At 49.5% G+C, this 23,505-nt stretch overlaps 9 protein-coding genes across 9 annotated transcripts; 6 read left to right on the top strand and 3 right to left on the bottom strand.

The window, feature by feature from the left end:
- Positions 1-633: 633 nt before the first annotated feature.
- On the top strand, positions 634-2,322 carry PGRI_076570 (putative MYND domain protein; the record flags this gene model as incomplete). The annotated part of the gene is made up of 1 exon (XM_040795371.1): positions 634-2,322. The coding sequence occupies one exon, from the start codon at positions 634-636 to the stop codon at positions 2,320-2,322; it is 1,689 nt and encodes a 562-aa protein (XP_040653048.1).
- Positions 2,323-2,645: 323 nt separating this feature from the next.
- Positions 2,646-5,205, bottom strand: PGRI_076560 (pre-mRNA-splicing factor CWC22; the record flags this gene model as incomplete). Its single annotated transcript, XM_040795370.1, has 2 exons — positions 2,646-3,326; positions 3,379-5,205. 2 exons carry the CDS (start codon positions 5,203-5,205, stop codon positions 2,646-2,648), a joined length of 2,508 nt encoding a protein of 835 aa, XP_040653047.1.
- Positions 5,206-5,477: 272 nt separating this feature from the next.
- Positions 5,478-5,851, top strand: PGRI_076550 (dolichol phosphate-mannose biosynthesis regulatory protein; the record flags this gene model as incomplete). The annotated part of the gene is made up of 3 exons (XM_040795369.1): positions 5,478-5,480; positions 5,532-5,612; positions 5,666-5,851. 3 exons carry the CDS (start codon positions 5,478-5,480, stop codon positions 5,849-5,851), a joined length of 270 nt encoding a protein of 89 aa, XP_040653046.1.
- Positions 5,852-7,054: 1,203 nt separating this feature from the next.
- On the top strand, positions 7,055-10,423 carry PGRI_076540 (uncharacterized protein; the record flags this gene model as incomplete). The annotated part of the gene is made up of 2 exons (XM_040795368.1): positions 7,055-7,239; positions 7,309-10,423. 2 exons carry the CDS (start codon positions 7,055-7,057, stop codon positions 10,421-10,423), a joined length of 3,300 nt encoding a protein of 1,099 aa, XP_040653045.1.
- Positions 10,424-11,707: 1,284 nt separating this feature from the next.
- On the bottom strand, positions 11,708-14,320 carry PGRI_076530 (ankyrin repeat domain-containing protein; the record flags this gene model as incomplete). Its single annotated transcript, XM_040795367.1, has 1 exon — positions 11,708-14,320. One exon carries the CDS (start codon positions 14,318-14,320, stop codon positions 11,708-11,710), a length of 2,613 nt encoding a protein of 870 aa, XP_040653044.1.
- A 1,175-nt stretch (positions 14,321-15,495) lies between these two features.
- On the bottom strand, positions 15,496-18,807 carry mph1 (3'-5' DNA helicase; the record flags this gene model as incomplete). The annotated part of the gene is made up of 1 exon (XM_040795366.1): positions 15,496-18,807. The coding sequence occupies one exon, from the start codon at positions 18,805-18,807 to the stop codon at positions 15,496-15,498; it is 3,312 nt and encodes a 1,103-aa protein (XP_040653043.1).
- A 914-nt stretch (positions 18,808-19,721) lies between these two features.
- PGRI_076510 (uncharacterized protein) lies at positions 19,722-20,429 on the top strand (the record flags this gene model as incomplete). The annotated part of the gene is made up of 3 exons (XM_040795365.1): positions 19,722-19,839; positions 19,900-20,184; positions 20,239-20,429. 3 exons carry the CDS (start codon positions 19,722-19,724, stop codon positions 20,427-20,429), a joined length of 594 nt encoding a protein of 197 aa, XP_040653042.1.
- A 642-nt stretch (positions 20,430-21,071) lies between these two features.
- PGRI_076500 (HD domain-containing protein) lies at positions 21,072-21,770 on the top strand (the record flags this gene model as incomplete). The annotated part of the gene is made up of 1 exon (XM_040795364.1): positions 21,072-21,770. The coding sequence occupies one exon, from the start codon at positions 21,072-21,074 to the stop codon at positions 21,768-21,770; it is 699 nt and encodes a 232-aa protein (XP_040653041.1).
- A 343-nt stretch (positions 21,771-22,113) lies between these two features.
- cap2 (F-actin-capping protein subunit beta) lies at positions 22,114-23,241 on the top strand (the record flags this gene model as incomplete). Its single annotated transcript, XM_040795363.1, has 5 exons — positions 22,114-22,142; positions 22,284-22,663; positions 22,726-22,995; positions 23,067-23,114; positions 23,168-23,241. The coding sequence occupies 5 exons, from the start codon at positions 22,114-22,116 to the stop codon at positions 23,239-23,241; spliced, it is 801 nt and encodes a 266-aa protein (XP_040653040.1).
- Positions 23,242-23,505: the final 264 nt, after the last annotated feature.

Below are 23,505 nucleotides of genomic sequence, written 5' to 3'. Positions count from 1 at the left end.
TCAGCCGTACTTAAGCCACACGCCGGTGAGTTAGTAGTTGGGTGGGTGACCACCAGCGAATCCTCACTGTTGTATGTTTTTGTTTTTTTGTTTCTTTGATTCGTTAGGAAATCACACTTCTTGCCAACTCCGATGGGAGTGTCCTACAGACGTATAACATAAAAAGAGTAGTCCCAGGAGCTCAAAAGATACTAGTACAGTATGGAAGATACAATAGTCTCGACCTAGACGTCTAGACTCACGCAGGATCTAGGAGGCCAGAATCAAAATCGAGGTTATTCGTCCTCAGACAACCTCCATTGGAGAGAACTATATACTCACGTGACCGTTCTTATCGTAGAAATTTTTGCGATAAAAAAAGAACTTGCCCGCACGAATATCGTCGATCTACAGAGGGGCAGATCAAAGACTTAATTTATAAAAGTCAAAGATCAACTGGTATTGCGCCAATTCTCTAGAGTCGGCCGCTCAAGTCTATAGCCTGCTCTTTCTCTACCATCCCATATCTCGCAACCCGATATCACAGCTTGATATCGACTCTATACTGCATTTTTGGCTGCCAGAGAAGTAAGAGTGTACAAAAAGTTGTTTGTTACATCCTTGGAGACAAGAAGAGTAAACACATATCACATCATGTCTCAATCGCAAGTGCTCCAAGCTCGCAACGAGACAACCACCAGGCTCTATGCAGACCCTCACAACCCCCATCTCCACCTTGAACGAGGCATTCAGTATGAAAAGCTGGGCTTCCCCGACCTCGCCTCTGCAGATGCATACCGCGCGCTGGCACTGCTAGAGTCAGTGGTTGACCCAGATGAATGCGAGTTCCATGCCAGACGGAAGATAGACCCTTCCCAGCAAGCTCCGGAGAAAGCGACAAATGAATCAGATGATGAAGACGAAGACGAAGATGATAACACTGTGCCCATCACGCAAGATGAATACGATGCCATCATTGACCAGGTGTATGTCCTTTTAATACGCAGTCTCGTCCGCTGCGGCTGTTACCGCGATGCATTCGAATTCGGCGTGCGCGGGTTAGCCCTCCTCGAAAAGAGATCCGCAACAGCCTCAGTAGCCGCTTTGAACATTCAGATGGACCGTGTGAAGCAAATTTACAAATCTCGCACCGACTCCAAAACCGAAAACGTCAACCTAGACTCAATCGATCCCAGTGTCCTCCCCGCACAGGGCTTCGCCCGCCGTGTCCTGTATCCCTGGAACGAGCACGAGCCTGACCGCCGCTCACCAGAGACCCTGAAAATGCTCAACGAGCGACTGGCAGTCATCGCACCGAAATGTGAAGTCCGCGCAGTAGAACTACCAGTTCTGCACGCCTCCGCAGACGACCACTCATCAAACATGGACGTCTCCATCCAACTCGGCCTCTTCGCAAAAGAAGATATCGCCCCAGACGAGATCATCCTCCGTGAATCATCACTTCTCACAGCAACCAACCGTCTCCACGACGATCTCTGCGACGCATGCAACGCCCCACTCCCAGAACTCTCCTCCGCCGAGCCCCCCGTCGCCTGCGACGGCGGCTGCGTAGACATCATCTTCTGCAGCCAGAAATGCCACGACACCGCGCAGGAGGTGTACCACGGTGCGATCTGCGGGTTGGAGGACGGCCTCGACTCTATCGGGAAGGATGTCCCCGATCCCAAGGATAAAGCCGATTACCTATACCTTCTTCTGCTGGGCCGCGCGCTTGCCATGTCCGAAACGCAGGATAAGCACCCGCTCGACCTGCCGGAAGTGAAGTATATCTGGGGTGATTTCCACGATTTCGATATCGAGGCTGTCTCGGAAGCGGAGACAACGCCTACTACAGACGATACCGCTACGCTCCCCTTCTCCTTCCAGCTCAATGTTCTTCAGCCGGAACGTTTCCTCGATGAAATGGGTCTAGATCCTTATGCTGTGCTCTATAGATATGATACCTGGGTTCTGAATACGCTGTTTGCGAAGTTCCGTGGTACGGCGTCGGGTCGGTTGTCGACTTGGGATGGAGGTCCGGAGTTGTGTGCTGTTCATCCGATGTGGTGTCTTGCGAACCATTCGTGTGATCCTAACGTGACGTGGGAATGGAGTAGTGAGATTAATTTCCGTGCGCGGAGAGATGATGAGACGGCTGTTTGGTCGCGTGGGCATGAAATGAAGGAGCTCAGACCTGGGGGTATTGCGAAGGATTCGGAGATTCTGAATCATTATTGCGATATTGGATTGCCGGTTCAGAAGAGGAGGGAGTGGGCTGCTGGAGCTTTGGGTGGGACTTGTTTGTGTGATAGATGTGTTTGGGAGGCTGGTGAGGTTGAATAGGTCTATATGGGTTGGTGTATAGATCGACTTGATCAGGATGAGATACCCTTTTTACTGCATTAAATGAGAATATTGCCAAGCAATGGCTCTTAGAATTCACTTATTACTTGACACATTATGGTCCATTTGAATATGTTTATTTTGACATCGATATGGAACCCCGAAAAGGCGTGGGTACTCCATGAATAACCGATTTGCTCCCGATCCCCCTAAGTTTCAAATTCCTGGCACCAGACGGAAAAGGACAACGTCGTATTTTCGCTTCAGATACGCACTATTTCATTGACAGTAACACATGGTCCGTCCAGCCGATCCCCGCGGGATCAAGCATCAGAGCCTTCCATTTTATCTGCGTCGAGGTGGGGTTCGCGAATAGCTTCGACCCCGTGAGTCGGCCCGACGCCTAGGAGTGGGCGAGCGGGAGACAGAGTCTGTAGCCCCGCGTCGTCGGCGGGGAGGGGGCGACACAGATTCAGACGAATACCGTCTCGCACTCCTAGCGGGCTCACGACGAGGTGGAGGTGTGACGGATCGGGAAATTGATCTGGTGTAGCTGCGGTTTCTCCGGCTAGGAGGGCTTTGGCCTCGACGCGGCGGTGTGACAGACCGAGTAACCGAGCGACGAGATCGATAGGGACTGCGACTTGGGCTTCGTGAGTCGTAGGAGCGGGATCGTGCTCGGCTACGCTTGGCCGGTGTGCGGGAGACGGATCGGGATCGGGATCGGGATCGTCGTGCGGGGGTCCGGGACCGACTGACTGATGTGCCACGACGGCGACGGACTGGGGACCGAGAGCGTGAAGGTGTGTAGCTTCGGCCTCTGGAGGAGGGAGTGATGGAGCGAGAGTAGGAGCGTCCGCGGTCCCTAGAAGGAGAGCGGGAGTACGAAGGTGACCGGGAACGGCGGGAGTGAGGAGATCCAGTGCATGTTGAGCACATCGAACGGGATCGATCAGATGGAGTGCGCGACAGGGACCGAGAAGCTCGCTCAGGCAGAGCGGGGACTGTCGGGCGGGGAAGGGCTTTGAGGCTCTCGCGCATGTCCTCTGTCAATACACCCATACCGATACTGGTGAAGTAGTTGACAGAGAACCTAGTGTGGCGTGGGTTGTCCGTTGGGAAGAGACCCGCGAAGCTTGGTTGCAGGATATCATCCCTGAAGCGGGCCTGTAGTCCAGGCAGACCAAGATTCTCTGCGAGGCTTTGGAACAGGATTTTGATGAAGATACGGCTGCTGGATGTGGTCTCCTCTTCATTGAGATGAACCACGGACAAGACATGCCAACCAATCGCATCGTTGCTGATGAGATGGCCGAAGAACAAGGCGATATTGCGCAGTTTGTTTGTTTCATAACGATGGATGGTATCATAGTATTTGGCAAAGGCAGCCTCGAACAGGTCTGACCAGAGTCGGTTGATCTTGGCGAATCGCTCTCCAACCAGGGCAAGGAATTTGGAGTATGTCCGTTCCTGGGAGCAACACTCAATGATCATGGACGGAAGTTCATGCTCCAACCCGGCCGGCAGGTTGATCTTCATTAGCTTGTGGCAACATTCTTCGAAATCAATGCTGGACATGATTGTGAGGTAGATTGTTCGGCGAAGGTTGACCAGATCAGTATTACTCTGATCCTTAATATCCATCTGTACTTCTTCTGTATCGGATTCTTCCTCTTCGCTTTCATCTGATTCATGCTCACTATCCTCGTCGCTCCCCTCGCCCAAGATCTCGGCCTTCAATTTCTTGTAAGCCTCCTCGTGCTCCTCCCACTCTGGGTCGTACTTGAAGATGTTGAGAGTGTCTTGGGTTTCCAGCTCGTCATCCAAGCCGGCACGGTGTGTGATTTGATCCTCCTCTTCCACTAGGTCCAACTCCTCCTTAATTGCTGGGTTGTCCTTGTACCGATCCTTGCGCACCTGGAAGAGCACTTCGATCATATATTGTACACGCTTATCAATATCGGCCTCGTGTAGAATATTTCGGAATTGGTCGAATACGGCAAGTGCGATGGGGGCGTTCATCTCCTCCAAGTGCTGACCAACTTCTCGAGTGAGACCCACAGCAATCTCCACGCTGTCGTCCGTTGGCTTGTGCAAAAGAAGCAATAGGATCTGAGCAGCCAACATTTCGTGGGCGACTTGTTGATTGCAGAGATGCGCGATGAAAGTTGTAGAGGAAATGCAAACTGCCTTGTCGTTTCGCTTAAAGGCCTTGCGGAATTGGACAATCAACCGGGTTAGCAATAAATCGCCAACCTGCGGAAGCTTGGTGTTGACGATAGACGCCATCGCTGCATAGATTGGAGTGAAGGGCAAACTGGCCGCCTGCGCCTTCATAATCGACCGACAGAATAATCCTCGGCCCCTCACCAAGTTCTCCGCAAAGAGTTCCGGAACAATGAACTTGATGTTGGAAACGTTGATTTTGTTGATCAGACCATTGATCGACTTCTTCAAAGCTTCCCACGCCATGCGCTGGTATTCCTTGCTTGTCTTGTCCGTAATTTGTGCCTGTAACGCACGGAGTCGGGCTGGAGGGATGTAAGTGCCACCGGATCGCATGTTGAGCAGCTTCTCATATTCTGCCTTTGCTGAGGCCTGTTTTTGTTCCTCGGTCATCGGCTTGCGCGCCGCTTCGCGCTTCTCGTGTTCGCGAAGACGTTCAGCGAGTTGTCGTTCTCTGTCATCGGCATGTTCTGCGTCGACTTTGGAAACATCGATACCTTCTCGAAGGGAATCACCGGGAGGCGATCGACGACGATTTGGAGAGGGGGAACGAGAGGGAGGTGAGCGTTTGCGAGAGGTTGCGGCTGGTGAATACGACGCGCCTGGGGGAGGCGTGGGCACGCGCACCGCAGACTGGAGAACATCCGATTCGGACATTTTCAATGAGTAGAGAGTCCTCCGGGGTAGAGAGAAGGTTTAATGTACACCGGAGGGGCGGTGGTTGTGAATCTCAGCTGGGACTGAGGTTACAAGATGATTGAAGGAAGCAGCAGGAGAAAGCTCTAGCGGCGGTGCACGTGACCAGCGGTGACCAGAGGCCAACTAGGAACAACGGGAGCTCCTGAGATTCCTAGTAGTTCTGTCCAGCGCAGGATTCATCGACGTTCCTTAATATTTCTTTTTCTTTAAATTACCACTCTTTTATCAGAATGGTAAATTACTCAGTCTCATCCAATGGACATACTCCACTGACACTGCTTTAGCTGGGCCAACTCGTAGGATCCGTCATGCTTTTGGTCGCGACCGCGATCTTTCTCTATTACACTGCGTGGACCCTGTTGATGGTATGCTAATTGATAATAATGTTTGAATTTCCATACTGATGTGTGTTCTATAGCCCTTCGTCGACCCCGGTCACCCTCTCCACGACCTCTTCCCGCCCCGTGTTTGGGCCATCCGCATCCCCGTCATCCTCACACTCTTGGGTTCTGCCGTGGTAGGCACCTTCATTGGAATTGTCATGATCAACAGCAACAAGAAGAAGGCAGCCAAGGCCAAGGCCGCGGCCAAGAAGAAGACCTAAGCGACCGTGGACATCATACTGGCAGAGAGGGCAACCCTCCGTGTCAGCACTCTGTACCATCATCCATTTCAAAGCTCAGTGGCTATCAAAACACATCTCAAGTTAATTAATTTTCTATTGAGCGCCTCTTTCACGCTGGATATACCTTGGGCATGGCCCGGAAGAATATTGGAAGATAAAAGCGGTCACATATACGTGAAGATATGGACCAAACCAACCAACCGCGTAGGGTATGCCCAAATAAAACAGCCTGAATTTCCCGGCCAAATGTCAAAGCCCTGACAAGTCGTCATTGCCCATACCACAAATGTCCCATGACCTCGGCTAGAGCGATGACGCCAGCCACCTCCTTCAAGGCCAACTTTATTGAACCAAGGAATGACTAGGAAGGACACGGCTGAACTCGGATATTGACTTCATGTTCAGTGTCATGTACAAAGGATGTAAGGGGGATAATATCAGCCAAGTAATGACGAGGTGCCACCCGTGGGCACTGCAAGATATGACTAAGGTCTTATCAGTGTTTGCATAGTTTGACAACATTTCCCCTCATATGCGTGCACAAGGTGTATTGTAGAGTCGGGATTGGAGAAGAGGCAAAAAAAAAAAACAAAGACAATAGACAAGTAAAGATGGAGAATCAGATCATGCTTTCATTAGAAATGACACAGTCAGAGGATTATTCCGCACTATGACTCAGGCTATTATTATCCACCCTAATAACCCCGTACCTGACTGATGACCTGGGGTCAGCCTCCCCCTCTTCTCTTATCGCATACCATAACATCATCCTTCTTCCTTGACTCATCGAACTTCAACTTTAGGAACTTGTGTATACAAGTTGGAACATTTCTTAACTTGATCTCAACAGCTTGATCTCTAAGCTGTTGCTGTGTTGCGCGTATCTATTAAAGCTTCCCCGCGTGTCTAGAGTTCTCTCCGCTCTAGATACGCTTCTCCGTCTTTGCCACTCCCTTATCTTTAAGACACTGTGAATCCAGGTATGTATTTCCAGCAGGTTGTGATATTTGTTCACTTGATTGATTCCATGAAAGTCGTCCTCTTTAGTGATACCTAAGGTTCCGGTGCCTAGGATCTCAAACAGAACGATCCTATCCCGTTCTCAGACCCCCAATAAGGTCCTGAGAGCGGCTTCACTCTGTTACTTCTATATCGCCTCTCTCTGAGGCATCATCTATTTGAATGCTCCCGGCCGCATCTGACGATCTTATCCGCCAGCATAGCCGTTTGCCCGAAGACGATAGTTCCTTCGCCCCGGACCTAAACCGGACCATACCAGAGCATGAACCAAGTGGGAAAAGCAAAAAGAAGAAGGCCAAGAAGAATAAGGTGGCCAGGGCTGTAACTGAAAGTCCACCGGACGATATGTATGTATTCACCCGTGATTGCCTAGTTTCTGATGAATACGCGCGATTAACGCTAGATTGTATGCATAGCATCCAACCGTCTGCCCCACCAGAGGAGCCTCTCTCTTACCCAGATCCCCCACCTCTTATTGAACATGTAAATCCATCTATCACGTCACCTGTTCTGGATGCCCTCGATTCTCTCGATGAACCTGCAGGTGACGACCTCACTAGCCGCACCGATACCTGGGCGCAATCGGTGCCTTATGGAAAGAGCCCCCCCACCGATATTATGGATGGGGATATACCAAGCGCATCGCTGCCTAGTGCATCGCCCTTGAACTTTCCAACAATTCAAGAAAGGACTGGCTTCGGCCATCCTTCCTCGGCATCCCCCCAGACTCGAACTTTGCCTTCTAGCTATGGTAACGGCTACCGAAGTAGTCTAAACTCGAGGCAACAGTCCGTTGACAGGAGAAAGAGTCACTCTTACGGGAGCCCAATGAGCAATCACGCGCCTCCCCCTCATCTTCCTCAAGCACACTTCTTCGGAGCACCAGACATCGATATTCTTACAACTCAGAATCGATCGCCCACCGACGGAAATTATTCATTCTGTAGCTTTGATACATTACCTAGCTTATCACCGAAAGGGTCGCGGACAGGAATGAACGTCTTGCTGGTTGGGACAGATGGGGCCGTGGAGATCCTCGCCATCGAAGATCGGAGAACTCGGCTCGTGGGACAGATCACTGGGCTAAATGGCCGTGTGATTGAGGCTAAACTCCTGTCCGGTCACCCATCGAGCGACCCCTTTGCATCATCCCGGCCGCATGTGGCTCTCGTTGTTCATGGGCCGTTGCCGCCGCATGAGGAGGAAGGTCGAGTCTCGTCTGCGACATCCGACGCAAATGAAATCCCCCCTTCAACGATTCGCGGTCACTCGAATGATAAGCGCTCAACGCGAGACGATATCCAGTTCTACCAAACCCGAGTTGAAATTTACTCTTTCCGGACCGGTGAACATGTTTCCACCCTGTTTGCAAGCAAGCCTGTACCATGTCTGGAAAATCTCCCCGGCCTCCCGTCCTTTGCCCCCTCGCCCGTGGGAAAATTGAAGCTCTTTGCAGCCGGTGCTTATATTATCCTAGCATCCGGGGTCAGTGGGGAAGTCTATGTCTATAGACATGTCCTATCCCCGGAAACAACTGCATACCAGTGTCTGGGTAAGACATGGACTGGAGTTCAGTCTAAGGAAACGCGGCGTTACTCGACCTCTTCAAGTTCTACAACTGATCCCGACGGGACCAGTACCGACTCTCCTCACGGTTCTTCTACCCTGGAAAGACCCATCTTAGCTGTGCAAGGAAGGTGGCTGGCATTCGCTCCCCCATCCTCGGCATACAAAGGGTCGATCCAGGGTACTGTTCCTTCGAGTTTGATTATCGGAAAGGTTCCGGGAATTGAAACTCGCAGTCCTCCTGTTGTTCCCTCGGTGTCATGTGCGACAGACGTAGGAGAAGGGGAAAGTTTCTTCGACAAAATGGCAAGAGGTGTTACCCAGGAACTCGTCAGAGGTGCCCGCTGGATGGGTGACCAAGGAATGCAAGCCTGGAACAATTATTGGAACACCCAGCAAGCAGCCGGCACCTCTCCACGTCGGCCACCTCAGGGGCCGGACCCTCAGACACAGGGATATGGATTATTCCCTCCAACCCATGCCCAGGATACACAGACGTCAGCCACAGAACCTGACACTGTATCTATCATCGATCTGAGACGATTTGAAGACGGCACGGATATACGAAATGTGTTTATCCACCCAGTTTCAACGTTCCACGTTCCTAATGGGTGCAGTTTCTTGTCTCTTTCTCCAAACGGCTTGATGTTGTTCACAGCAAGCAAGAAGGGCGATGTGCAGTACGTGTGGGATCTCATGCAACTCAAGCACTGTCGGTCCATGGCTTTTATGGCTGATGACCAGACGGGACAGAATCCCAATGTGCGGCAGATTGCTAGATACGCGCGGTTGACTACATCTAGTATCGTTGATGTGATCTGGACCCCCCCGGTGGGTGATAGATTGGCTGTCATTACACGTAAAGGCACCGTCCACGTTTTCGATCTACCTCGAAGCGCATTTCAGTGGCCCCCGTTCCGCCGTGCAAAGCCTACTGCAAGTAAGTCGCCGGCTACGGATCCTATGACAGATGATTTGACCGGTCAATCCGCTGGCGGGAACCCCTTGTCAGCTGCCATGAAGTTGGTTGGCGGTAAAACGCAGCCATTCTTCTCTGCTGTCCGTGGTCGTGTCCCGTCCACGGGAGCTGCATTTCCTAATATGAGTGGATTTGCGTTACCTTCTGCTGCTAGTGTAAAGAGTGGTAAGGTTGTTGCTGCAGGCCTGAGCAAGTCAATGGGCGCCGCAACTGGTACTGTCAATACTCTGCGCCATGTCGGAGAGAATCGCCTACACTTGCCAGGACTAACTCGAGACCCTGCGCCTTCTCGGGTGACGTGGATTTTCAGCAAGGGTCTCATATTCTTGGGTGTCGTGGATGGCGGATACTTCAAGATGTACCGCCTTAAGCGTGCTACTGTATCCGGCCACAAGAACCGACAGCCTCACTCTGTTATCGGCGGCAAGGAGTCCCAGATTAAACTACCTGACAATCTCCAAGGTCCTTGTGGACCAGCTCCTTTGTCTGCTTTTGATCCAGACCTAGTAGTTCATGCCTCACTTGTTCTTCCTTCCGTCAGCTCGCAACCATCTAGTGCTGCAAGATCACTTTGTCAGCCTCTCTCGCAGGCCGAGATTGAGACAAATACCCCATACCAGCCGTTCCACACTGATCAGCGGGTTGGTTTGAGTGTCTTCTCCTCTAGCAGTGATGCGAGTGAGCCGAGTGGACAATGGGTTTTCGGCAATGATATCCCGGTGACGAAAGTGCACTTGAGGTCCTTCAACAGCTCCAGCGATGACCATGGCGATGACGAGGATGAAAATGCTGTCATCCACGGACATTCGCTTGGGGCTGGCGGAGATATAGAAAACCTCATCACGCTTGGAAACAGCACCGGCAATGTGGAGGAAGTCGTTATCACTACCCGCCGCAAGAAGAGACACTCCACTCCTCTGAAAGCCGATGATGGTTTCTTCGAGGATGATTGCGAGGTGCTGGACTTTGCTCGAGACCGCGTCTGACTCGATATTTCCCTTTTCTTGTCTTATCCGTTTTGCTCTACACTCACACTCTTTGCATTGATTTAGAACTTGTGCTCGCGTGGCATCGCTGATCACAATTGGAGTTCGGAGCTTTTTCTTTCCTCCCTTTTCGATCTTTGCTTTGACTTTTACCATACACTTGCATAAACCCATACTATCTTCTTTTCTTTCTTCGAGGTGGGTTGTTTTTCGGATTCCTGATTTCTTTGCTCTCTGACTTTACACGTTTGATACCGTTCACACAAACACAAATACCCAAATACCCAGATTCAGCCCAGAACGTTTTCGGAGTTTTTATGTTCTCATAGATGGTGAGGCTCGGCGATGATTTACAGCTAGGTTGGTCTCTCTTTTTTTTTTTTTTTTTTTCTAAGGGAGTGGTGGTATGAACCCTTTCAACAAGCCCTAAGCTAGAATGGAATACAATCAAGAAACAGATAGCTACAAAGCACCAAAAAAAATACATTTTATTCCATGCATACTTTCATGGCTGTCATGTGGAAGAGATGTTAGTGAAGAGATAGGCAGGGTTGGATAAATTCCATCATTATACATATCGCACGATCCCTACATACAACAGTGAAGGCTATGAATACAAACTCATGTACATGTATAAGTTTCAGACAGGGGGTGTTTCCAAAATAAAACAATAAGATTATAGGAAAGAAATAGGTGCGGGAAGTAAGTGATCTGGAGCAGCTTGAGATATCAGGGTGGTACTGCAAGTGATTGCCAATTGAATAGTAGTTCGTCGAGGAGGATTTCGGAGGCTCCTTTGTATCAACAGAGAGCCGTGACGTGCAGTAATGTTTGTCATCTGATGTATTTGGCTTTAAGTAATGCTTTCTATTCACCAGAGTGTTGTGCTTCGGCAGGCTTAACATCCTGTTAGAAATCTGTAGGTAGTGGTTCACCCATATGGGATTCATGTGAGGTTTTGCAGATCGGGTCGAACCCAAGGAGCTTGACTGCATCGACGTGTTTTCCTTCCATGCCTCAATCTATGATTATACTGCCAGATGAACGCGGCATCCCAGTCACACCAGTGCTCGTGTTTGTGTAGATTAGCAGCCTTGCAGCATCGGCTTGACCAGCTCTGGCAGCCAAGGGCAAAGGTCTTTCGAACTCGAGACGAGGTTAGCATTTCAAGTTGAGTGATTGATGAGAGAGAACCCCCGTTTGTTGCATTCCGCGTGCTAAGTGAGAGTGTGAGAGGAAGGAAGATTAACACCGGTGGGGCTAAAGGTCCATGGATCAATCACCCTACGACTGTAATGATCCTGACAGTAATGTCACGATGTCACGGTGGCCATATTGCAACGCCAATTGTACGGCTGTGTTTCCATAGGGATCCGTCGCGCGGAGGTTCACATTAGGTATATGGATTAAAACTCTGACCACATCCTTCTGGCCAAATTTAGCAGCCAGTAGTAGAGGCGTCAATCCGTGTGGATCTAGTTCGTTGAAATCTATATCTCCTATAGCATTCGCAAGGGCCATCGCCCACGCCCAGCCGAGCCGAGCCGCTATATGCAAAAGCGTGGCAGCGTTCGGACTGACCGTCCTGCCAAGCGCCTCTGAATGACTTGAACGTGAACTCTCATGGCCATAAACTGTTTGAGGGGGGACCCTTTGGGACTCGAGCAGACATTTGGTGATCTCTGCATGTTCTTGTTGCACCACATCTTCATCAAGAATAAGATGGATCATCTCTGGGCGCACTTCAAGGGCTGCTCTTTCAATGGTGTTCCACATAGTAACCAGATGGTTTCGTTCCTCCTGGCTCTGTTTGATCAGCTGAGCGATGATGCTTCGCTGTCCGCATTTTGCAGCCAGGTAGATTAGCGGGAATCCCTTTTTTGCTGCGAGCCTCATAGGAGTCGCATAGGCAACATCCATTGCTCCCACATCAATATTTTCCGAATTCAAAAGCAACTCGGTAAGGTTGCCAAAATTATGCATAACAGAAAGATGTAATGCCGTTCTTCTATTGGAATCAAGCTTCCAGTTGACGTTTGCGTTACATGCGTTAATGAGATGTGCAGCAAGTTCCACAGACCCGGTTACCACGGCTCTTTGAAAGAGCCGCTTGACATCATCAGATTCGATAGGTAGCAAGACATTCCCATCACATAGTCTTTCAAAGAGTGGTGTGATTTGAGATGAGAGAGGTAGAGACGATGCAAGATGAGAAGCCCAGAATGTCTTGGCATAGTTATGCAGGAAATCATTCCTTTCAAAGGTATTCCAGGGGTTCAACGCATTCGCAAGGGGCTTTGCAATGTTGAACTTCAATGGAGTCTTCTTTCTGAGAAGCTTCATGGCCAACTTGCTTGAATCATTTAGAGTGTGGCCGGTCGAGCAAATAATCTTATCCATGGCGAGACTTGCGCTTACTTCGGGGATAGCCTGTTTTGAGACTTGTTTTGTAAATTCTGCGCGATAAAGATAGGTCATGATGATGTCCGACATCCTGCGATGGGCATTCACAAGATCAACCATATTGTCAGCTGAATTATTGAGTCCAGTGGTGAGGTATTGTTTGACACTATTATGGACAAAATGTAGAGTCAACTCCTCCTCGTCAAGAACAACCAGGCCTCCGCAGCACGTGAGTGTACTGTAGATATTGTTCAAGAGTTGGGATGGATTCCAATTAGTATCACCAGGAGTCACACTCAATGCTTCGCGTAACTCTTCGGTTGTCAATTGGCGCTGAGCAACGGTGATGAGCTCTAATATCCGTTTCTGGTATAGATTACCTGGTTTGTTCGCTCGCTGTAGAGTCCGCGAAAAGGTTTCAGAAAGATCTTTTGGAAGGTCGTTCAGGGCATGTCGTATCTCTGCATCGGTCTGCATGGCACACAAGGATTCGATTTGCAAGACTACCCATAGGAACATCCCCTGTGAGCCTTCCACCAAAGAATCCCGAATTTCCAGCGGCAATATAGGATCGCGTATCTCAAGTCTCCGTGATTCAAGACGCCTCTCAAGTTCCTCTGTAATAAATGTTTCAATTTCAGAGGTATTTGGGGGAATAGGGACTATCTTCGCATTGAACCGAGATGCTGGGCCAATATTCAGTGACGTATTGGGCTCTTGGCGAAATGACAAACAGATAGACAGTTGGAACGAAGCTTTCAGATTATAGAGGTCTCGCAAGAAGAGTTCTCTCTCGTCGGTACTCATCTCGTCCAATCCATCGACAACGACAAAAGCCTTGAAGTCAGGCTTTAGGACTGATTGAAGTAGGCCCAACATTCTCTCAAATGGGATTCTGTGAGAGGTAGCTTCCAACACTTGACAAGCTTGCCTCAGATCCACTACCTGGCTCAGGAACTGTCTGACAAGTGATCCGATTGCAGTTCGGGCTTTCAATGTCTCAGCAACATCATAGCGGGCGAAGAAAAACGCCACCGTCGTATCTTGGCAGGCAACATGAAGATGCAAGTCATCGACTATACTAGCAAGCATGACAGACTTCCCAGCTCCAAGTTTGGCGGTATAGACAAGGGGACTACGTTCTGTGCGGTCTCGCCAGGCTTTGTAGTGCGGACATTTGAGAAACAAATCCGTGCTCCCTGCTTTGCAGACTTGCTTCCATGGGACCATGTAATCATACTCGCAGCAAAAGTCCAGGACTCGCTGTCGTGTCATAAATCTTTGCTGATTGGCCTGCTGACTGGAGGTCGAGCTGAAGAACCTCGTCGAGACATTTCTGAATCTAGAATTGGCCTCGGCCTCTTCTTCGTTCCGCTCGTGCATCATAGTATTTGCTTCACGTTCAATTAGCTCAGCGCAAGAGGTAAGTTCACAGGTGAAGTTTTGCAGGCTCGAGTCAGATAATGCAGCCCCAAACTTCCTGAACGTCGACATTTTACTGAATTTCAATATGTCGTGGCACAGTCGAACGACCAGAGTGAAGTATTCACAGACAGCTGACTGTAAATCTCGAGATCGAGTATATACTAAAGCAAGCTTTTCGAAGATATGTGTCGAGCGACCGACATTCATGAAAAGTACCGAGAGTTTCTCCAAATGTGATGACGAGCTTGTAATCAGCTAGCGAGGATGGTAAGCGTATCATCAAAGCAAGGCGAGGTAGCTCTAATTTGAGTCTCGAATCTTACCAACAATGACAGACGAACCATCGACCAAACGCCACACGCGATGAGATTCTGTGATCCTCCAATCAGGATATCCCCAAGTGCAGCGAATCTTTGCACTGCTTGAATAAGATTAATGAACCTCGTGCCCAAGCATCGGCCACTAGGCAAGCGACCAATCTCCGCGGCAATGATTCTGACATCCTGAATAGTCGGCGGCGATGCGAGCGCTTGAGTTCTCGACGCATTAAATCTAGCTTTTTGTTCCGAGGAGAGATCTGCGACAAACTCTGATATAGCTTGACCAAGCTTGACCTCAGGCTTCAAGCCTGAGCCTAGAGGAATTCGAACCAAGGCCATGGCAAGCGTCTTTCAAATGGACATGTAGGTATCAATATCATGCGTTGGTAAAGTGAAGTATAGACAAAAGTGCATGTCAGTAGGCCCTTTAAACAGCCACATAGCTCAATGGGCTGCCCAGCATCCCCACTGGGGTGTTGGGCCATGCTTCTGGTGCGAACTGAAACCCCAGGCACCTGGAGCGGGGGCATCGGTCATCATTGCCAAGGCGAATGGGGGCTGTTAATTCTGTGGCTGTGAAAGAGACTGGTCACAAATCAAGTCTCGTCTGCTGCAGAAACCACACAAGCTGCAGGTTAGCTATGAAGCGCCACAGTTGATTGGGCAACAAAAGAGTGAGTCCTAAATTACCACACACATAAAGTGGCTGTGTCAACAAAATAGCACATTTGTTACGCTGTGAGAGCAGAGAAAGGCTTCGTGGGATGGACTTTTCCAAGTATAACTGACATTTGATATATAAACATCATGGGCCTTTTTACCTTTTAATTAGAATCGAACAACGCTTCAAAAGTATCCAATAGCATTTCTATGTTCGAATGTGACAAAAACCATATCCAAATAACACCCAACGCCTCTATAACATCACTCATCACTATCTTCAATAATCGGTCTGTTTGGTTTCCGACCCTTGGGTTTAGACCCACTACTGAACAAAAGGCTAGCATCCATTAGCTCAAAATCCGAGCCATCATCACCGAAGTCATCATCCATGATTGCAAAGGGGTCGTTCTTGTGCTTGGGTTCCCGATCTGGAGACAACAAAGAAACAATCTCCCCGCCAGCAGGTATTGCAGTGGCCTTGTTGGACGTTCGCTGAGAAGTAGTTTTAGATGGTGTTTTCAAGGGCTTTTGGCTGCGTCGAGGTTTCCTAGTTGAATCCTTCCGGGACGTCTGACTAGACTCGTCTGACGAAAGGGGCTCCCGGGCTAGAATGTCTTTGAATCGACGGTCACATTCAGGGCCAGCCTCATGCATTTTCTGTAAAGCTTTTACCATGCGTCGCGTGAGAGATCCATGCTTGACGTTCTTTGTGGGTCTTTCAATGAGCTGCAAACGTGGAAAGGCGTCGTTGCGGGGAAATCGGATGAATTGTGGAGAAGTGGCACCAATGTTCTGGTAATGATTTTCAAGTTCATTTTGCTCACTCGTGCTAAGAACAACGTCCTCCAGCGACGGAACGTCCACAGGCTCGGGTGTTGGGATCCGGGGCCTCTTTTTAGGGGTGGCTTTCTTCTTCTGTGGTATGCCGCCAGCCAAAGTCGAGGCTCGAGTGAAGCCTGTCTCCACATCATCGGGCATGTGGAACACCTTGGCGGGTCGCTTCGGTGCTCGCCCTTTGCGTTTCGGCTCGAGGAGTTCTTGTTGCGAGTTCTCCGGGGGTATGTCGATGTGTCGTTTATCGGGCACTGGTCGAACACCCGCGGGTAAAATGCGTGCAGAACGATCGTCGTGAAATGTGAATCGGGAGCCGCAGGCAATCATTTGCTGCATCTTTTCGTAGTTATCTTTGGCCTTGATGTAGGAGTCTTCTTCTTTGCCTTTCATCAATAGCAGAGTGATGTTACCGGCCCGCTTACGGCCTGTTCGACCCATGCGCTGCAGCATGCGAATGGGCGATGCCGAGGAGTCGTAACATACGATCAGATCGACCTCTCCAATATCCAAACCTTCCTCGCCAATGGAAGTAGCAACGATCGTGTTGTATGTGCCTTTCTTGAAATCCTCAATGATTCTGAGCTGTGTCTTCTGGTCCATGCCTTCAGAGCCTTTCGCGCTTGATTGACCCACAAAGACATGAGGCCGAATCATGGGTTCATATCTTTTCAGCACCCTCGTGACCTCTTCAGCACTGTCACGGAAATGCACAAAGATCATGACACGAGTCGCAGGCTGACTAGTGCTACCAGGGAGTTCTTTCCCTTCACCCCTGTCCATAAAGTGATTCAAAATAACTGACTTGAGATACTCCAATTTCGGATGGCCAATAAACTCTGGATTCTTACTCCATGGTTCAAGATGGCTGAGTAACTTCTTGAAGCTATCATGCTGCACAACTTGCTTTTGATACTTTCCACCTCCGCCTTTCTGCCCTTCGGAGCTTGATTTGAAATGGAGGACATGGCGATAGAATGGCACGATGCCATGGTACTTGAGGAGATCGATAGCGTGGGCCAAGCTAGCAAGAACAGTAAAAATGGAGTTCACTTTGCCTTTTAAGCCAAAATTGGCATTCCGGCCAGCGTCAGACTGCATCCATTGTTGCCTTGCCACTGTGAGACCGTACGCTGTCAGCCCCATCGGGTCACGTCCCCAGTAGGCGTTGAGGGTCCGGAGTTGGTCAAGCAAGGGCTGCAAGGCTGCTGACATGAGGTCCATACAGAAGACCATTTCATCTGAATTTTCAAAAGTTTCGATTTCGATATTGCGAGCGTGCACGTAGTCGCGAATGTCAAGCGAGTTCTCGGTGCGGATTTCGACGCGTGCTATATCCAGGCCATCAATAACCGCCTGTACCGATTCGACGGTTGAGCCCGGCGTTGCTGTGAGCGCTAGCACGCGGAAGCTCTTATTGAAGCGCCGAAGGAATTTGACCACCTCCACATATGCATACGCACCCGTCGCGCGATGGGCTTCATCAACGACCAGCAACACAACTCGCTTGGGATCAGCGATTCCGGTCTTTAGGTCATTGATCAGTGTTTGGGGTGTCATGAAAAACACTCGCTTTGATTTCCACTCTTCGGCGCGAATACCCGGTGATGCCCCTCCCGTGAGCATGGTCGACTCGGAGCGTGGGATTCCGGCAATATCCAAGCAGGCCGATACCTGTTGTGAAACTAAGGGTTTCGTTGGTGCTACAAAAATGATCTGTGAATCTTTCGTCCAGCGAAACCAGTTGAGCATAATTGTAGCTGCTATGAATGTCTTTCCCAAACCCGTTGGTAATGCCACGAGTAGATTATGAAACAGGCCTGCCTGAGTGATGTTGAACTGGTAATCTCTGGTTTTCCCCAAGTTTGTCGGGTATAGCCATGTATCTAGAGCTTCTGTCACAAGTTTGTGTTGGGTTGGTGGTTCGGTCTTCGTTGACGGGCCCCAGTCTTGGTCGCTCGGTACTACCATCTCGGGATTTGGAGCAATCATGCCGAACAATGTACTTTGTCGGAGATGTGGTTGTCGAATTAGGCCTCGTGTTTGACTGAATTGCGAAGCTGCAGCCTGGACTGGTCGTGCTACCGGTGACAATGATGGCGACGAATCAAATGCACCTTCAGGAATGTCCTCCAGCTCAAATGGGACATCCGCTAAGATATGCGTGTTTGTCTTTGTCGGCGGGGCAAGTTTTCTCGTAGCATTATTGTTTGACACGCTTAGCGGTTGAATTACCGCTCTGGTAGTCTTCTCTTCCTCAAATGAATCTAAGGAAGCTGCAATAGCGGCCATCAACTCCTCATCATCATCATGGGTATAATTATTCTCCCGTCCACTACCACCATCTTGTCCTCTAGTTTCGAATTTTGGCGTAGGAGGTTTTGTAACAGGCTTCTGCCATCGCGGACCGCGTATTCGTTCTGGACTTGAGGAGGGTTGTGTGAGTTGTGTGACGAACATGTCATTCTGGACATTAGCTTGCTTCAGTACACAGCTCTTGATTTTCGGGCGGTTTTGGTATTCTTCAAAACCAAGAGGCGATTCTCGGTGCCGACCGGAGGGTAAGTCGTCGTTCTCCATATCAGAGAACGAGTCGATTGAAGAACCGTCATCTTGACCTTCGCGCTCTTTCCCACTGTTTCGAATGCGGCGGCGTTTTGCGGGGCGTGGGGACCCATCTGGGGTTCCAGGGACTACGAAGTCGTCATCATCGAAGTAATCCGACTCGGAATCTGTCGACATCGCGCGGATGGTTCAAAGGCATTGCCATTGTATGGGCAATCATCTCGCGTCGCGTCGCGTCATCAGGTGATGAGGTTATGTTTGTATGGTTTGCACTGGAGCCTTATTTATGGAGCCCAAACCTTTGAATGTACTACTTCATCTCTCAGAAATGGCCAAGGTCTAGACGAACTACGAAATACGGAATATGGAGTAGGTGCATGGGGAATTCAAATAACCTGCTTGTTTATCTATCGAACATGTGCCTTGTCCAATTACCCCTTTTGAAACCTTCATTCTATGATATTCAAACCACCTGACAGCCCCATGATGGCGTACAGCATATAACCACATACTCTGTACGGAGTACGAAGTACGAAGTACCACGAACAGCCTGAAGATTTGTCTTTTCTGTCTCTTGATTTCAAGGAACTTCTGCCGAGCTCCGAGAGCCAATAGGGATAGTCATATACACCAGCAAAAAATAGATTGGTCCCTTGCTCACACGCTAATGCCCGAAATCAATCAATATTGTCCAATCTGACAGGTCTACCATCCCGAGTGGCTTCAATGTGTGACAAAACCGAACCCCCTTCCTAAGGGGGAGATTGCCCTGCACAATATCCTTGTACGGGGAAGTAGGGTGGTCACCGTGTATCACTTAGATGACTTATAGAGTAGTCTGGAAAGTGCCAGATGCAATGAGCATTAAATATGAGACATCATGGGGATCTGCACTGACCCTGTATTTGTTTCTGGGGTAGGTAAAACTCCATGCCGAGGCCCGCCAAGCGCGTTTGCTTTGTGGTCTTGTTTTCAATATTTAATCATTCACTTTCCGCTCATTTCCCCCTAGTTCTTTAGTACAACTACTGTCGCTACTTACCAGTCCTTTTTCTCTTGATTTCATCATTTCCTGATTCATTCAACTCAACATGAAGTTCAGCATCCTTGCCCTCTCGGCCGTGGTCGCTTGCGCGACTGCGGCAGACACTACTACCGCGAACGCTTCGACTGTTACTCTGACCCCCGAGGCTCAGTGCGCGAAGAGCTGTAAGCTATCCATTCTCGGAATCTCTTCTTAGCTTGATACTAATCCAACTTCAACTCTAGGCGAAGCCACGGATATTTGCTGCACTGCCAAGTGCTACAAGGTGCCATGCCCTAGCGATAACCAGGCAAATGACACCAATGAATGTGTCGCTGCCTGCCCTCAAGGCAATGGCTCCCCGGCCGATACCCAGAAGTACGCCGACTGTGAGCAGTCCTGCTATCGCTCACACTTCTGGGGTGGCAACGGCAACGGTGCAACTGCAACCCACTCTTCCGCCACCTCCACTGGCACCGGCAGCACTGCCACACAGACCAGCTCTGACTCGTCGAGCACCGACTCCAAGTGTATGTCCACATTCATTGTTGCTGATATGGAGCTTTGCTAACATCACCCTTCAGCTTCGGACAGCAATGACAGCAACGATAGCAATGATAGCAAGGACAACAACGGCAACGATGACTCCTCTTCTGCCACTGCTACCAGCTCCTCGGGCGAGTCGAAGGAGACCAGCAACGCCGGAGCCAATGTCAAGGTCGGTGCCTCCGCTGCCGGCCTATTCGGTCTGGTTGTTGCTGCATTTGCTCTGTGAGGAGATTGGATGGGTCTTCAATCTACTACCTTGTAATCTGACATGGTCGTATTGGACTGTCCCAGATCTGGACAATGGGGTAGCCCTCTCGGCCTTGTATCATAATCTTGCCTTCTTCCGTGTGATAGTATCTTGAATATCAATTTGGAGCCCTTTTTGTTGATGGAACAAGCATATCTGTAACCGCCGTAGTTAGACTTTGTTGAAATTCAAGGAAGACCTTGTATAGGAATCTTTCAATGTTATATCGACCCTATGCCTTCATGACATTAGTCCGCGCAAATTCGGCACCCGGTTATCTTCATCTTCAATAAATATGAAGCTATTCCCACTATTCCACGGAAAACCCGGTTTCATACAACACATAGTTGCAATACGAGTCACATAGCTCTCTGCGTAGCTTTAAGTTGACGCTGAAAACACGGTCGAGTGCCATTCACCGCCAAACTTTGTTTACTGCGGGGGAAATCCAGCGTTTCCTTCAAAACATACATACTGCTGATTCTTGGGGACACAAAAGCTCTCAAAACACCATATAAGAATCCAACTTGCACCCTTGACATAGGTCTTGGCTACCGTTCAGTCGGTATCATCAAACCAAAAAAAAACCATTCCCCCAAGAACCGGACCAAACGCCCCACAATGGATGATAGCAGCGAAGAATTTCAAGCGCTCTACAACGCGATGTCCGCTTTCGTGACAGACTGCATGTCAGGACATGACCCATCGCATAACCCAGCACACGTCCACAGAGTGGGAGCGCTCGCCAACAAGATCCTGGAAGCAGAGCGGGCATTGCACCCAACAACGCAATACAACGGAGCAGTTGTCAAACTCGCGGCACTGTTGCATGACATCGGAGACAGAAAATACTTATCCAAGATGGATGCGGGCGAAGAACTCGACCCGACGACGATGGTGCAGCATGCGCTCCTTGCACGGGGTGCGACGCCAGAACTCGCATCACGGGTGCAGACGATCGTGTCACATGTTTCTTATACGACTGAATGTAAGGATCCGGCATTTATCCGAAAGATGATTGACGAGGATGGGTTTGTCGAGCTTGGAGTTGTCCAGGACGCCGATCGACTCGATGCCATTGGTGCTATCGGAATTGGCAGGTGTTTTACCTTCCTTGGAGCGGTAGGGAAGAAGTATTCTGTTGATGGGAAATGGGAGATGGATAATTCCATTGAGCATTTCGGGGACAAGTTGGTTAAGCTGGAGAGCATGATGAAAACTGCTACCGGGAGGGAGATGGCTAGAGTACGGACGGAGAGATTGAACGTCTTTGCGGGGTGGTGGGAGGAGGAGATGAGTGTTGCTTCTGGTTCTACTTAATAGGTAACTTTATAGAGAGCGTTTAATATGTATATATTGATTTCTTTGTACACTTCGAGATGGTTGTGATATATGTCTAGATAGTCCTGTCAGAGATCTTGTAGGTAGTGAGCATATTTCATACTCTAAATCAAGATTCAACAATCACGAAAGAAACCTTGTCTAAATACAATATCTGTAGCTATGTGCTAGTGTACTCTTTTCTCGTGTTTTTATAGATGCCATCGAGGCTATAGATATAACGTACTGCCACGCAAGCAGCCCGAAATGTGCACGCACCTCATCCGCCCGAGATCAACACCGCCATTCGTCAAGCAACAATATACAACCAACCTTCGCAACCATGGCTGATGCACAATTTGACAGCGCGCTGTGAGTCATCTGTCTAGCCAGTAATACGGCACTACATACCTCTTTGCCCTCAATCATGGCACCCGCCATGACAATCCTAGACCCCGACGCAACCCCGCCTCAAGCAGTTGGAGACAAGTGAGCTGACCACCCCTTCTACAGCGACCTCCTTCGGCGTCTGAACCCACGGGACACCAAGGCAAACTTGCAAGCCATCACCTCAATCGTCCCCGATCTCACCGAAGACCTCCTCTCCTCTGTTGACCAGCCCCTGGAGATTCGCCGCTGCCCGCAGACCAACCGCGACTATCTGCTCTGCGACTACAACCGCGACGGCGATAGCTACCGGTCACCATGGAGCAATGAGTTTGATCCCCCGCTTGAGGACGGTACCGTCCCCAGTGAGCGAGTGCGCAAACTCGAGGTTGCTGCAAACGAGTCATTCGATGTTTACCGCGAGCTGTACTATGAAGGAGGTGTGGGGAGTGTGTACTTCTGGGATTTAGATGATGGATTTGCAGGCGTGATTCTACTGAAGAAGGGTACGTTATGGATTGACCACGGATTACTATGCTTAAATTGCAACTAACGTTATTTTGATTAGGTGTCACCCCAGGTTCCCAGAGCTCCGGCGAATGGGACAGCATTCACGTTTTCGAGGCCACCGACCGCGCTCGCATGTCCCACTACAAACTCACTAGCACTGTTATCCTCCATCTCGCCAACAAAACCGAGGCTCTTGGTGATATGGACCTTAGCGGGAACATGACTCGTCAGGTGGAAGTTGATCTGCCTGTAGAGTCGGATGCTAGCCATGTCGCCAATGTAGGCAGGCTGGTGGAGGATATGGAGTTGAAGATGCGAAATTTGCTGCGTATGTTTCTTTCTCTCGTCGCAATTTAACAACTTGGGGATTTTATGCTGACCAAGGTTTTCATAATATAGAGGAGGTTTACTTCGGCAAGGCGAAGGACGTTGTTGGCGAGCTCCGAAGTAAGTGGATGCACGTAATATCTTGCTGCTGCAATATGCTAACATGAACATAGGCTTGGGTCCATTGTCTGATGCAAACAGAGACCGGGAAACCCAGCGTGAAATGATCATGTCCATGCAGAAGTAGTCATTTTTACTGTTCTGACAAATATCCTGCTCAGTTTGGCCGATGAACTATACCTCTTTTCGTTTTGTATAGCTTAGTTCTGTGAACATGCTCGAACACTGGTCCATACACATTTTGCACTTTGCACTTTCGTACGTGTATAAATGTATCCTCCTCCAATGGGGCTCATTGTATTCGTAATTTCAATTCCAATGGTAGCATATAGCCCGGGGTATCATAAACGCATGAAGCAAACCCAACCACTCTGGCTGGACGAACTGATAG

Source organism: Penicillium griseofulvum, assembly GCF_001561935.1.
Source record: "Penicillium griseofulvum strain PG3 chromosome Unknown contig_6, whole genome shotgun sequence".
Classification (NCBI taxonomy): domain Eukaryota; kingdom Fungi; phylum Ascomycota; class Eurotiomycetes; order Eurotiales; family Aspergillaceae; genus Penicillium; species Penicillium griseofulvum.
This window is presented reverse-complemented; position numbering and strand designations above follow the sequence as displayed.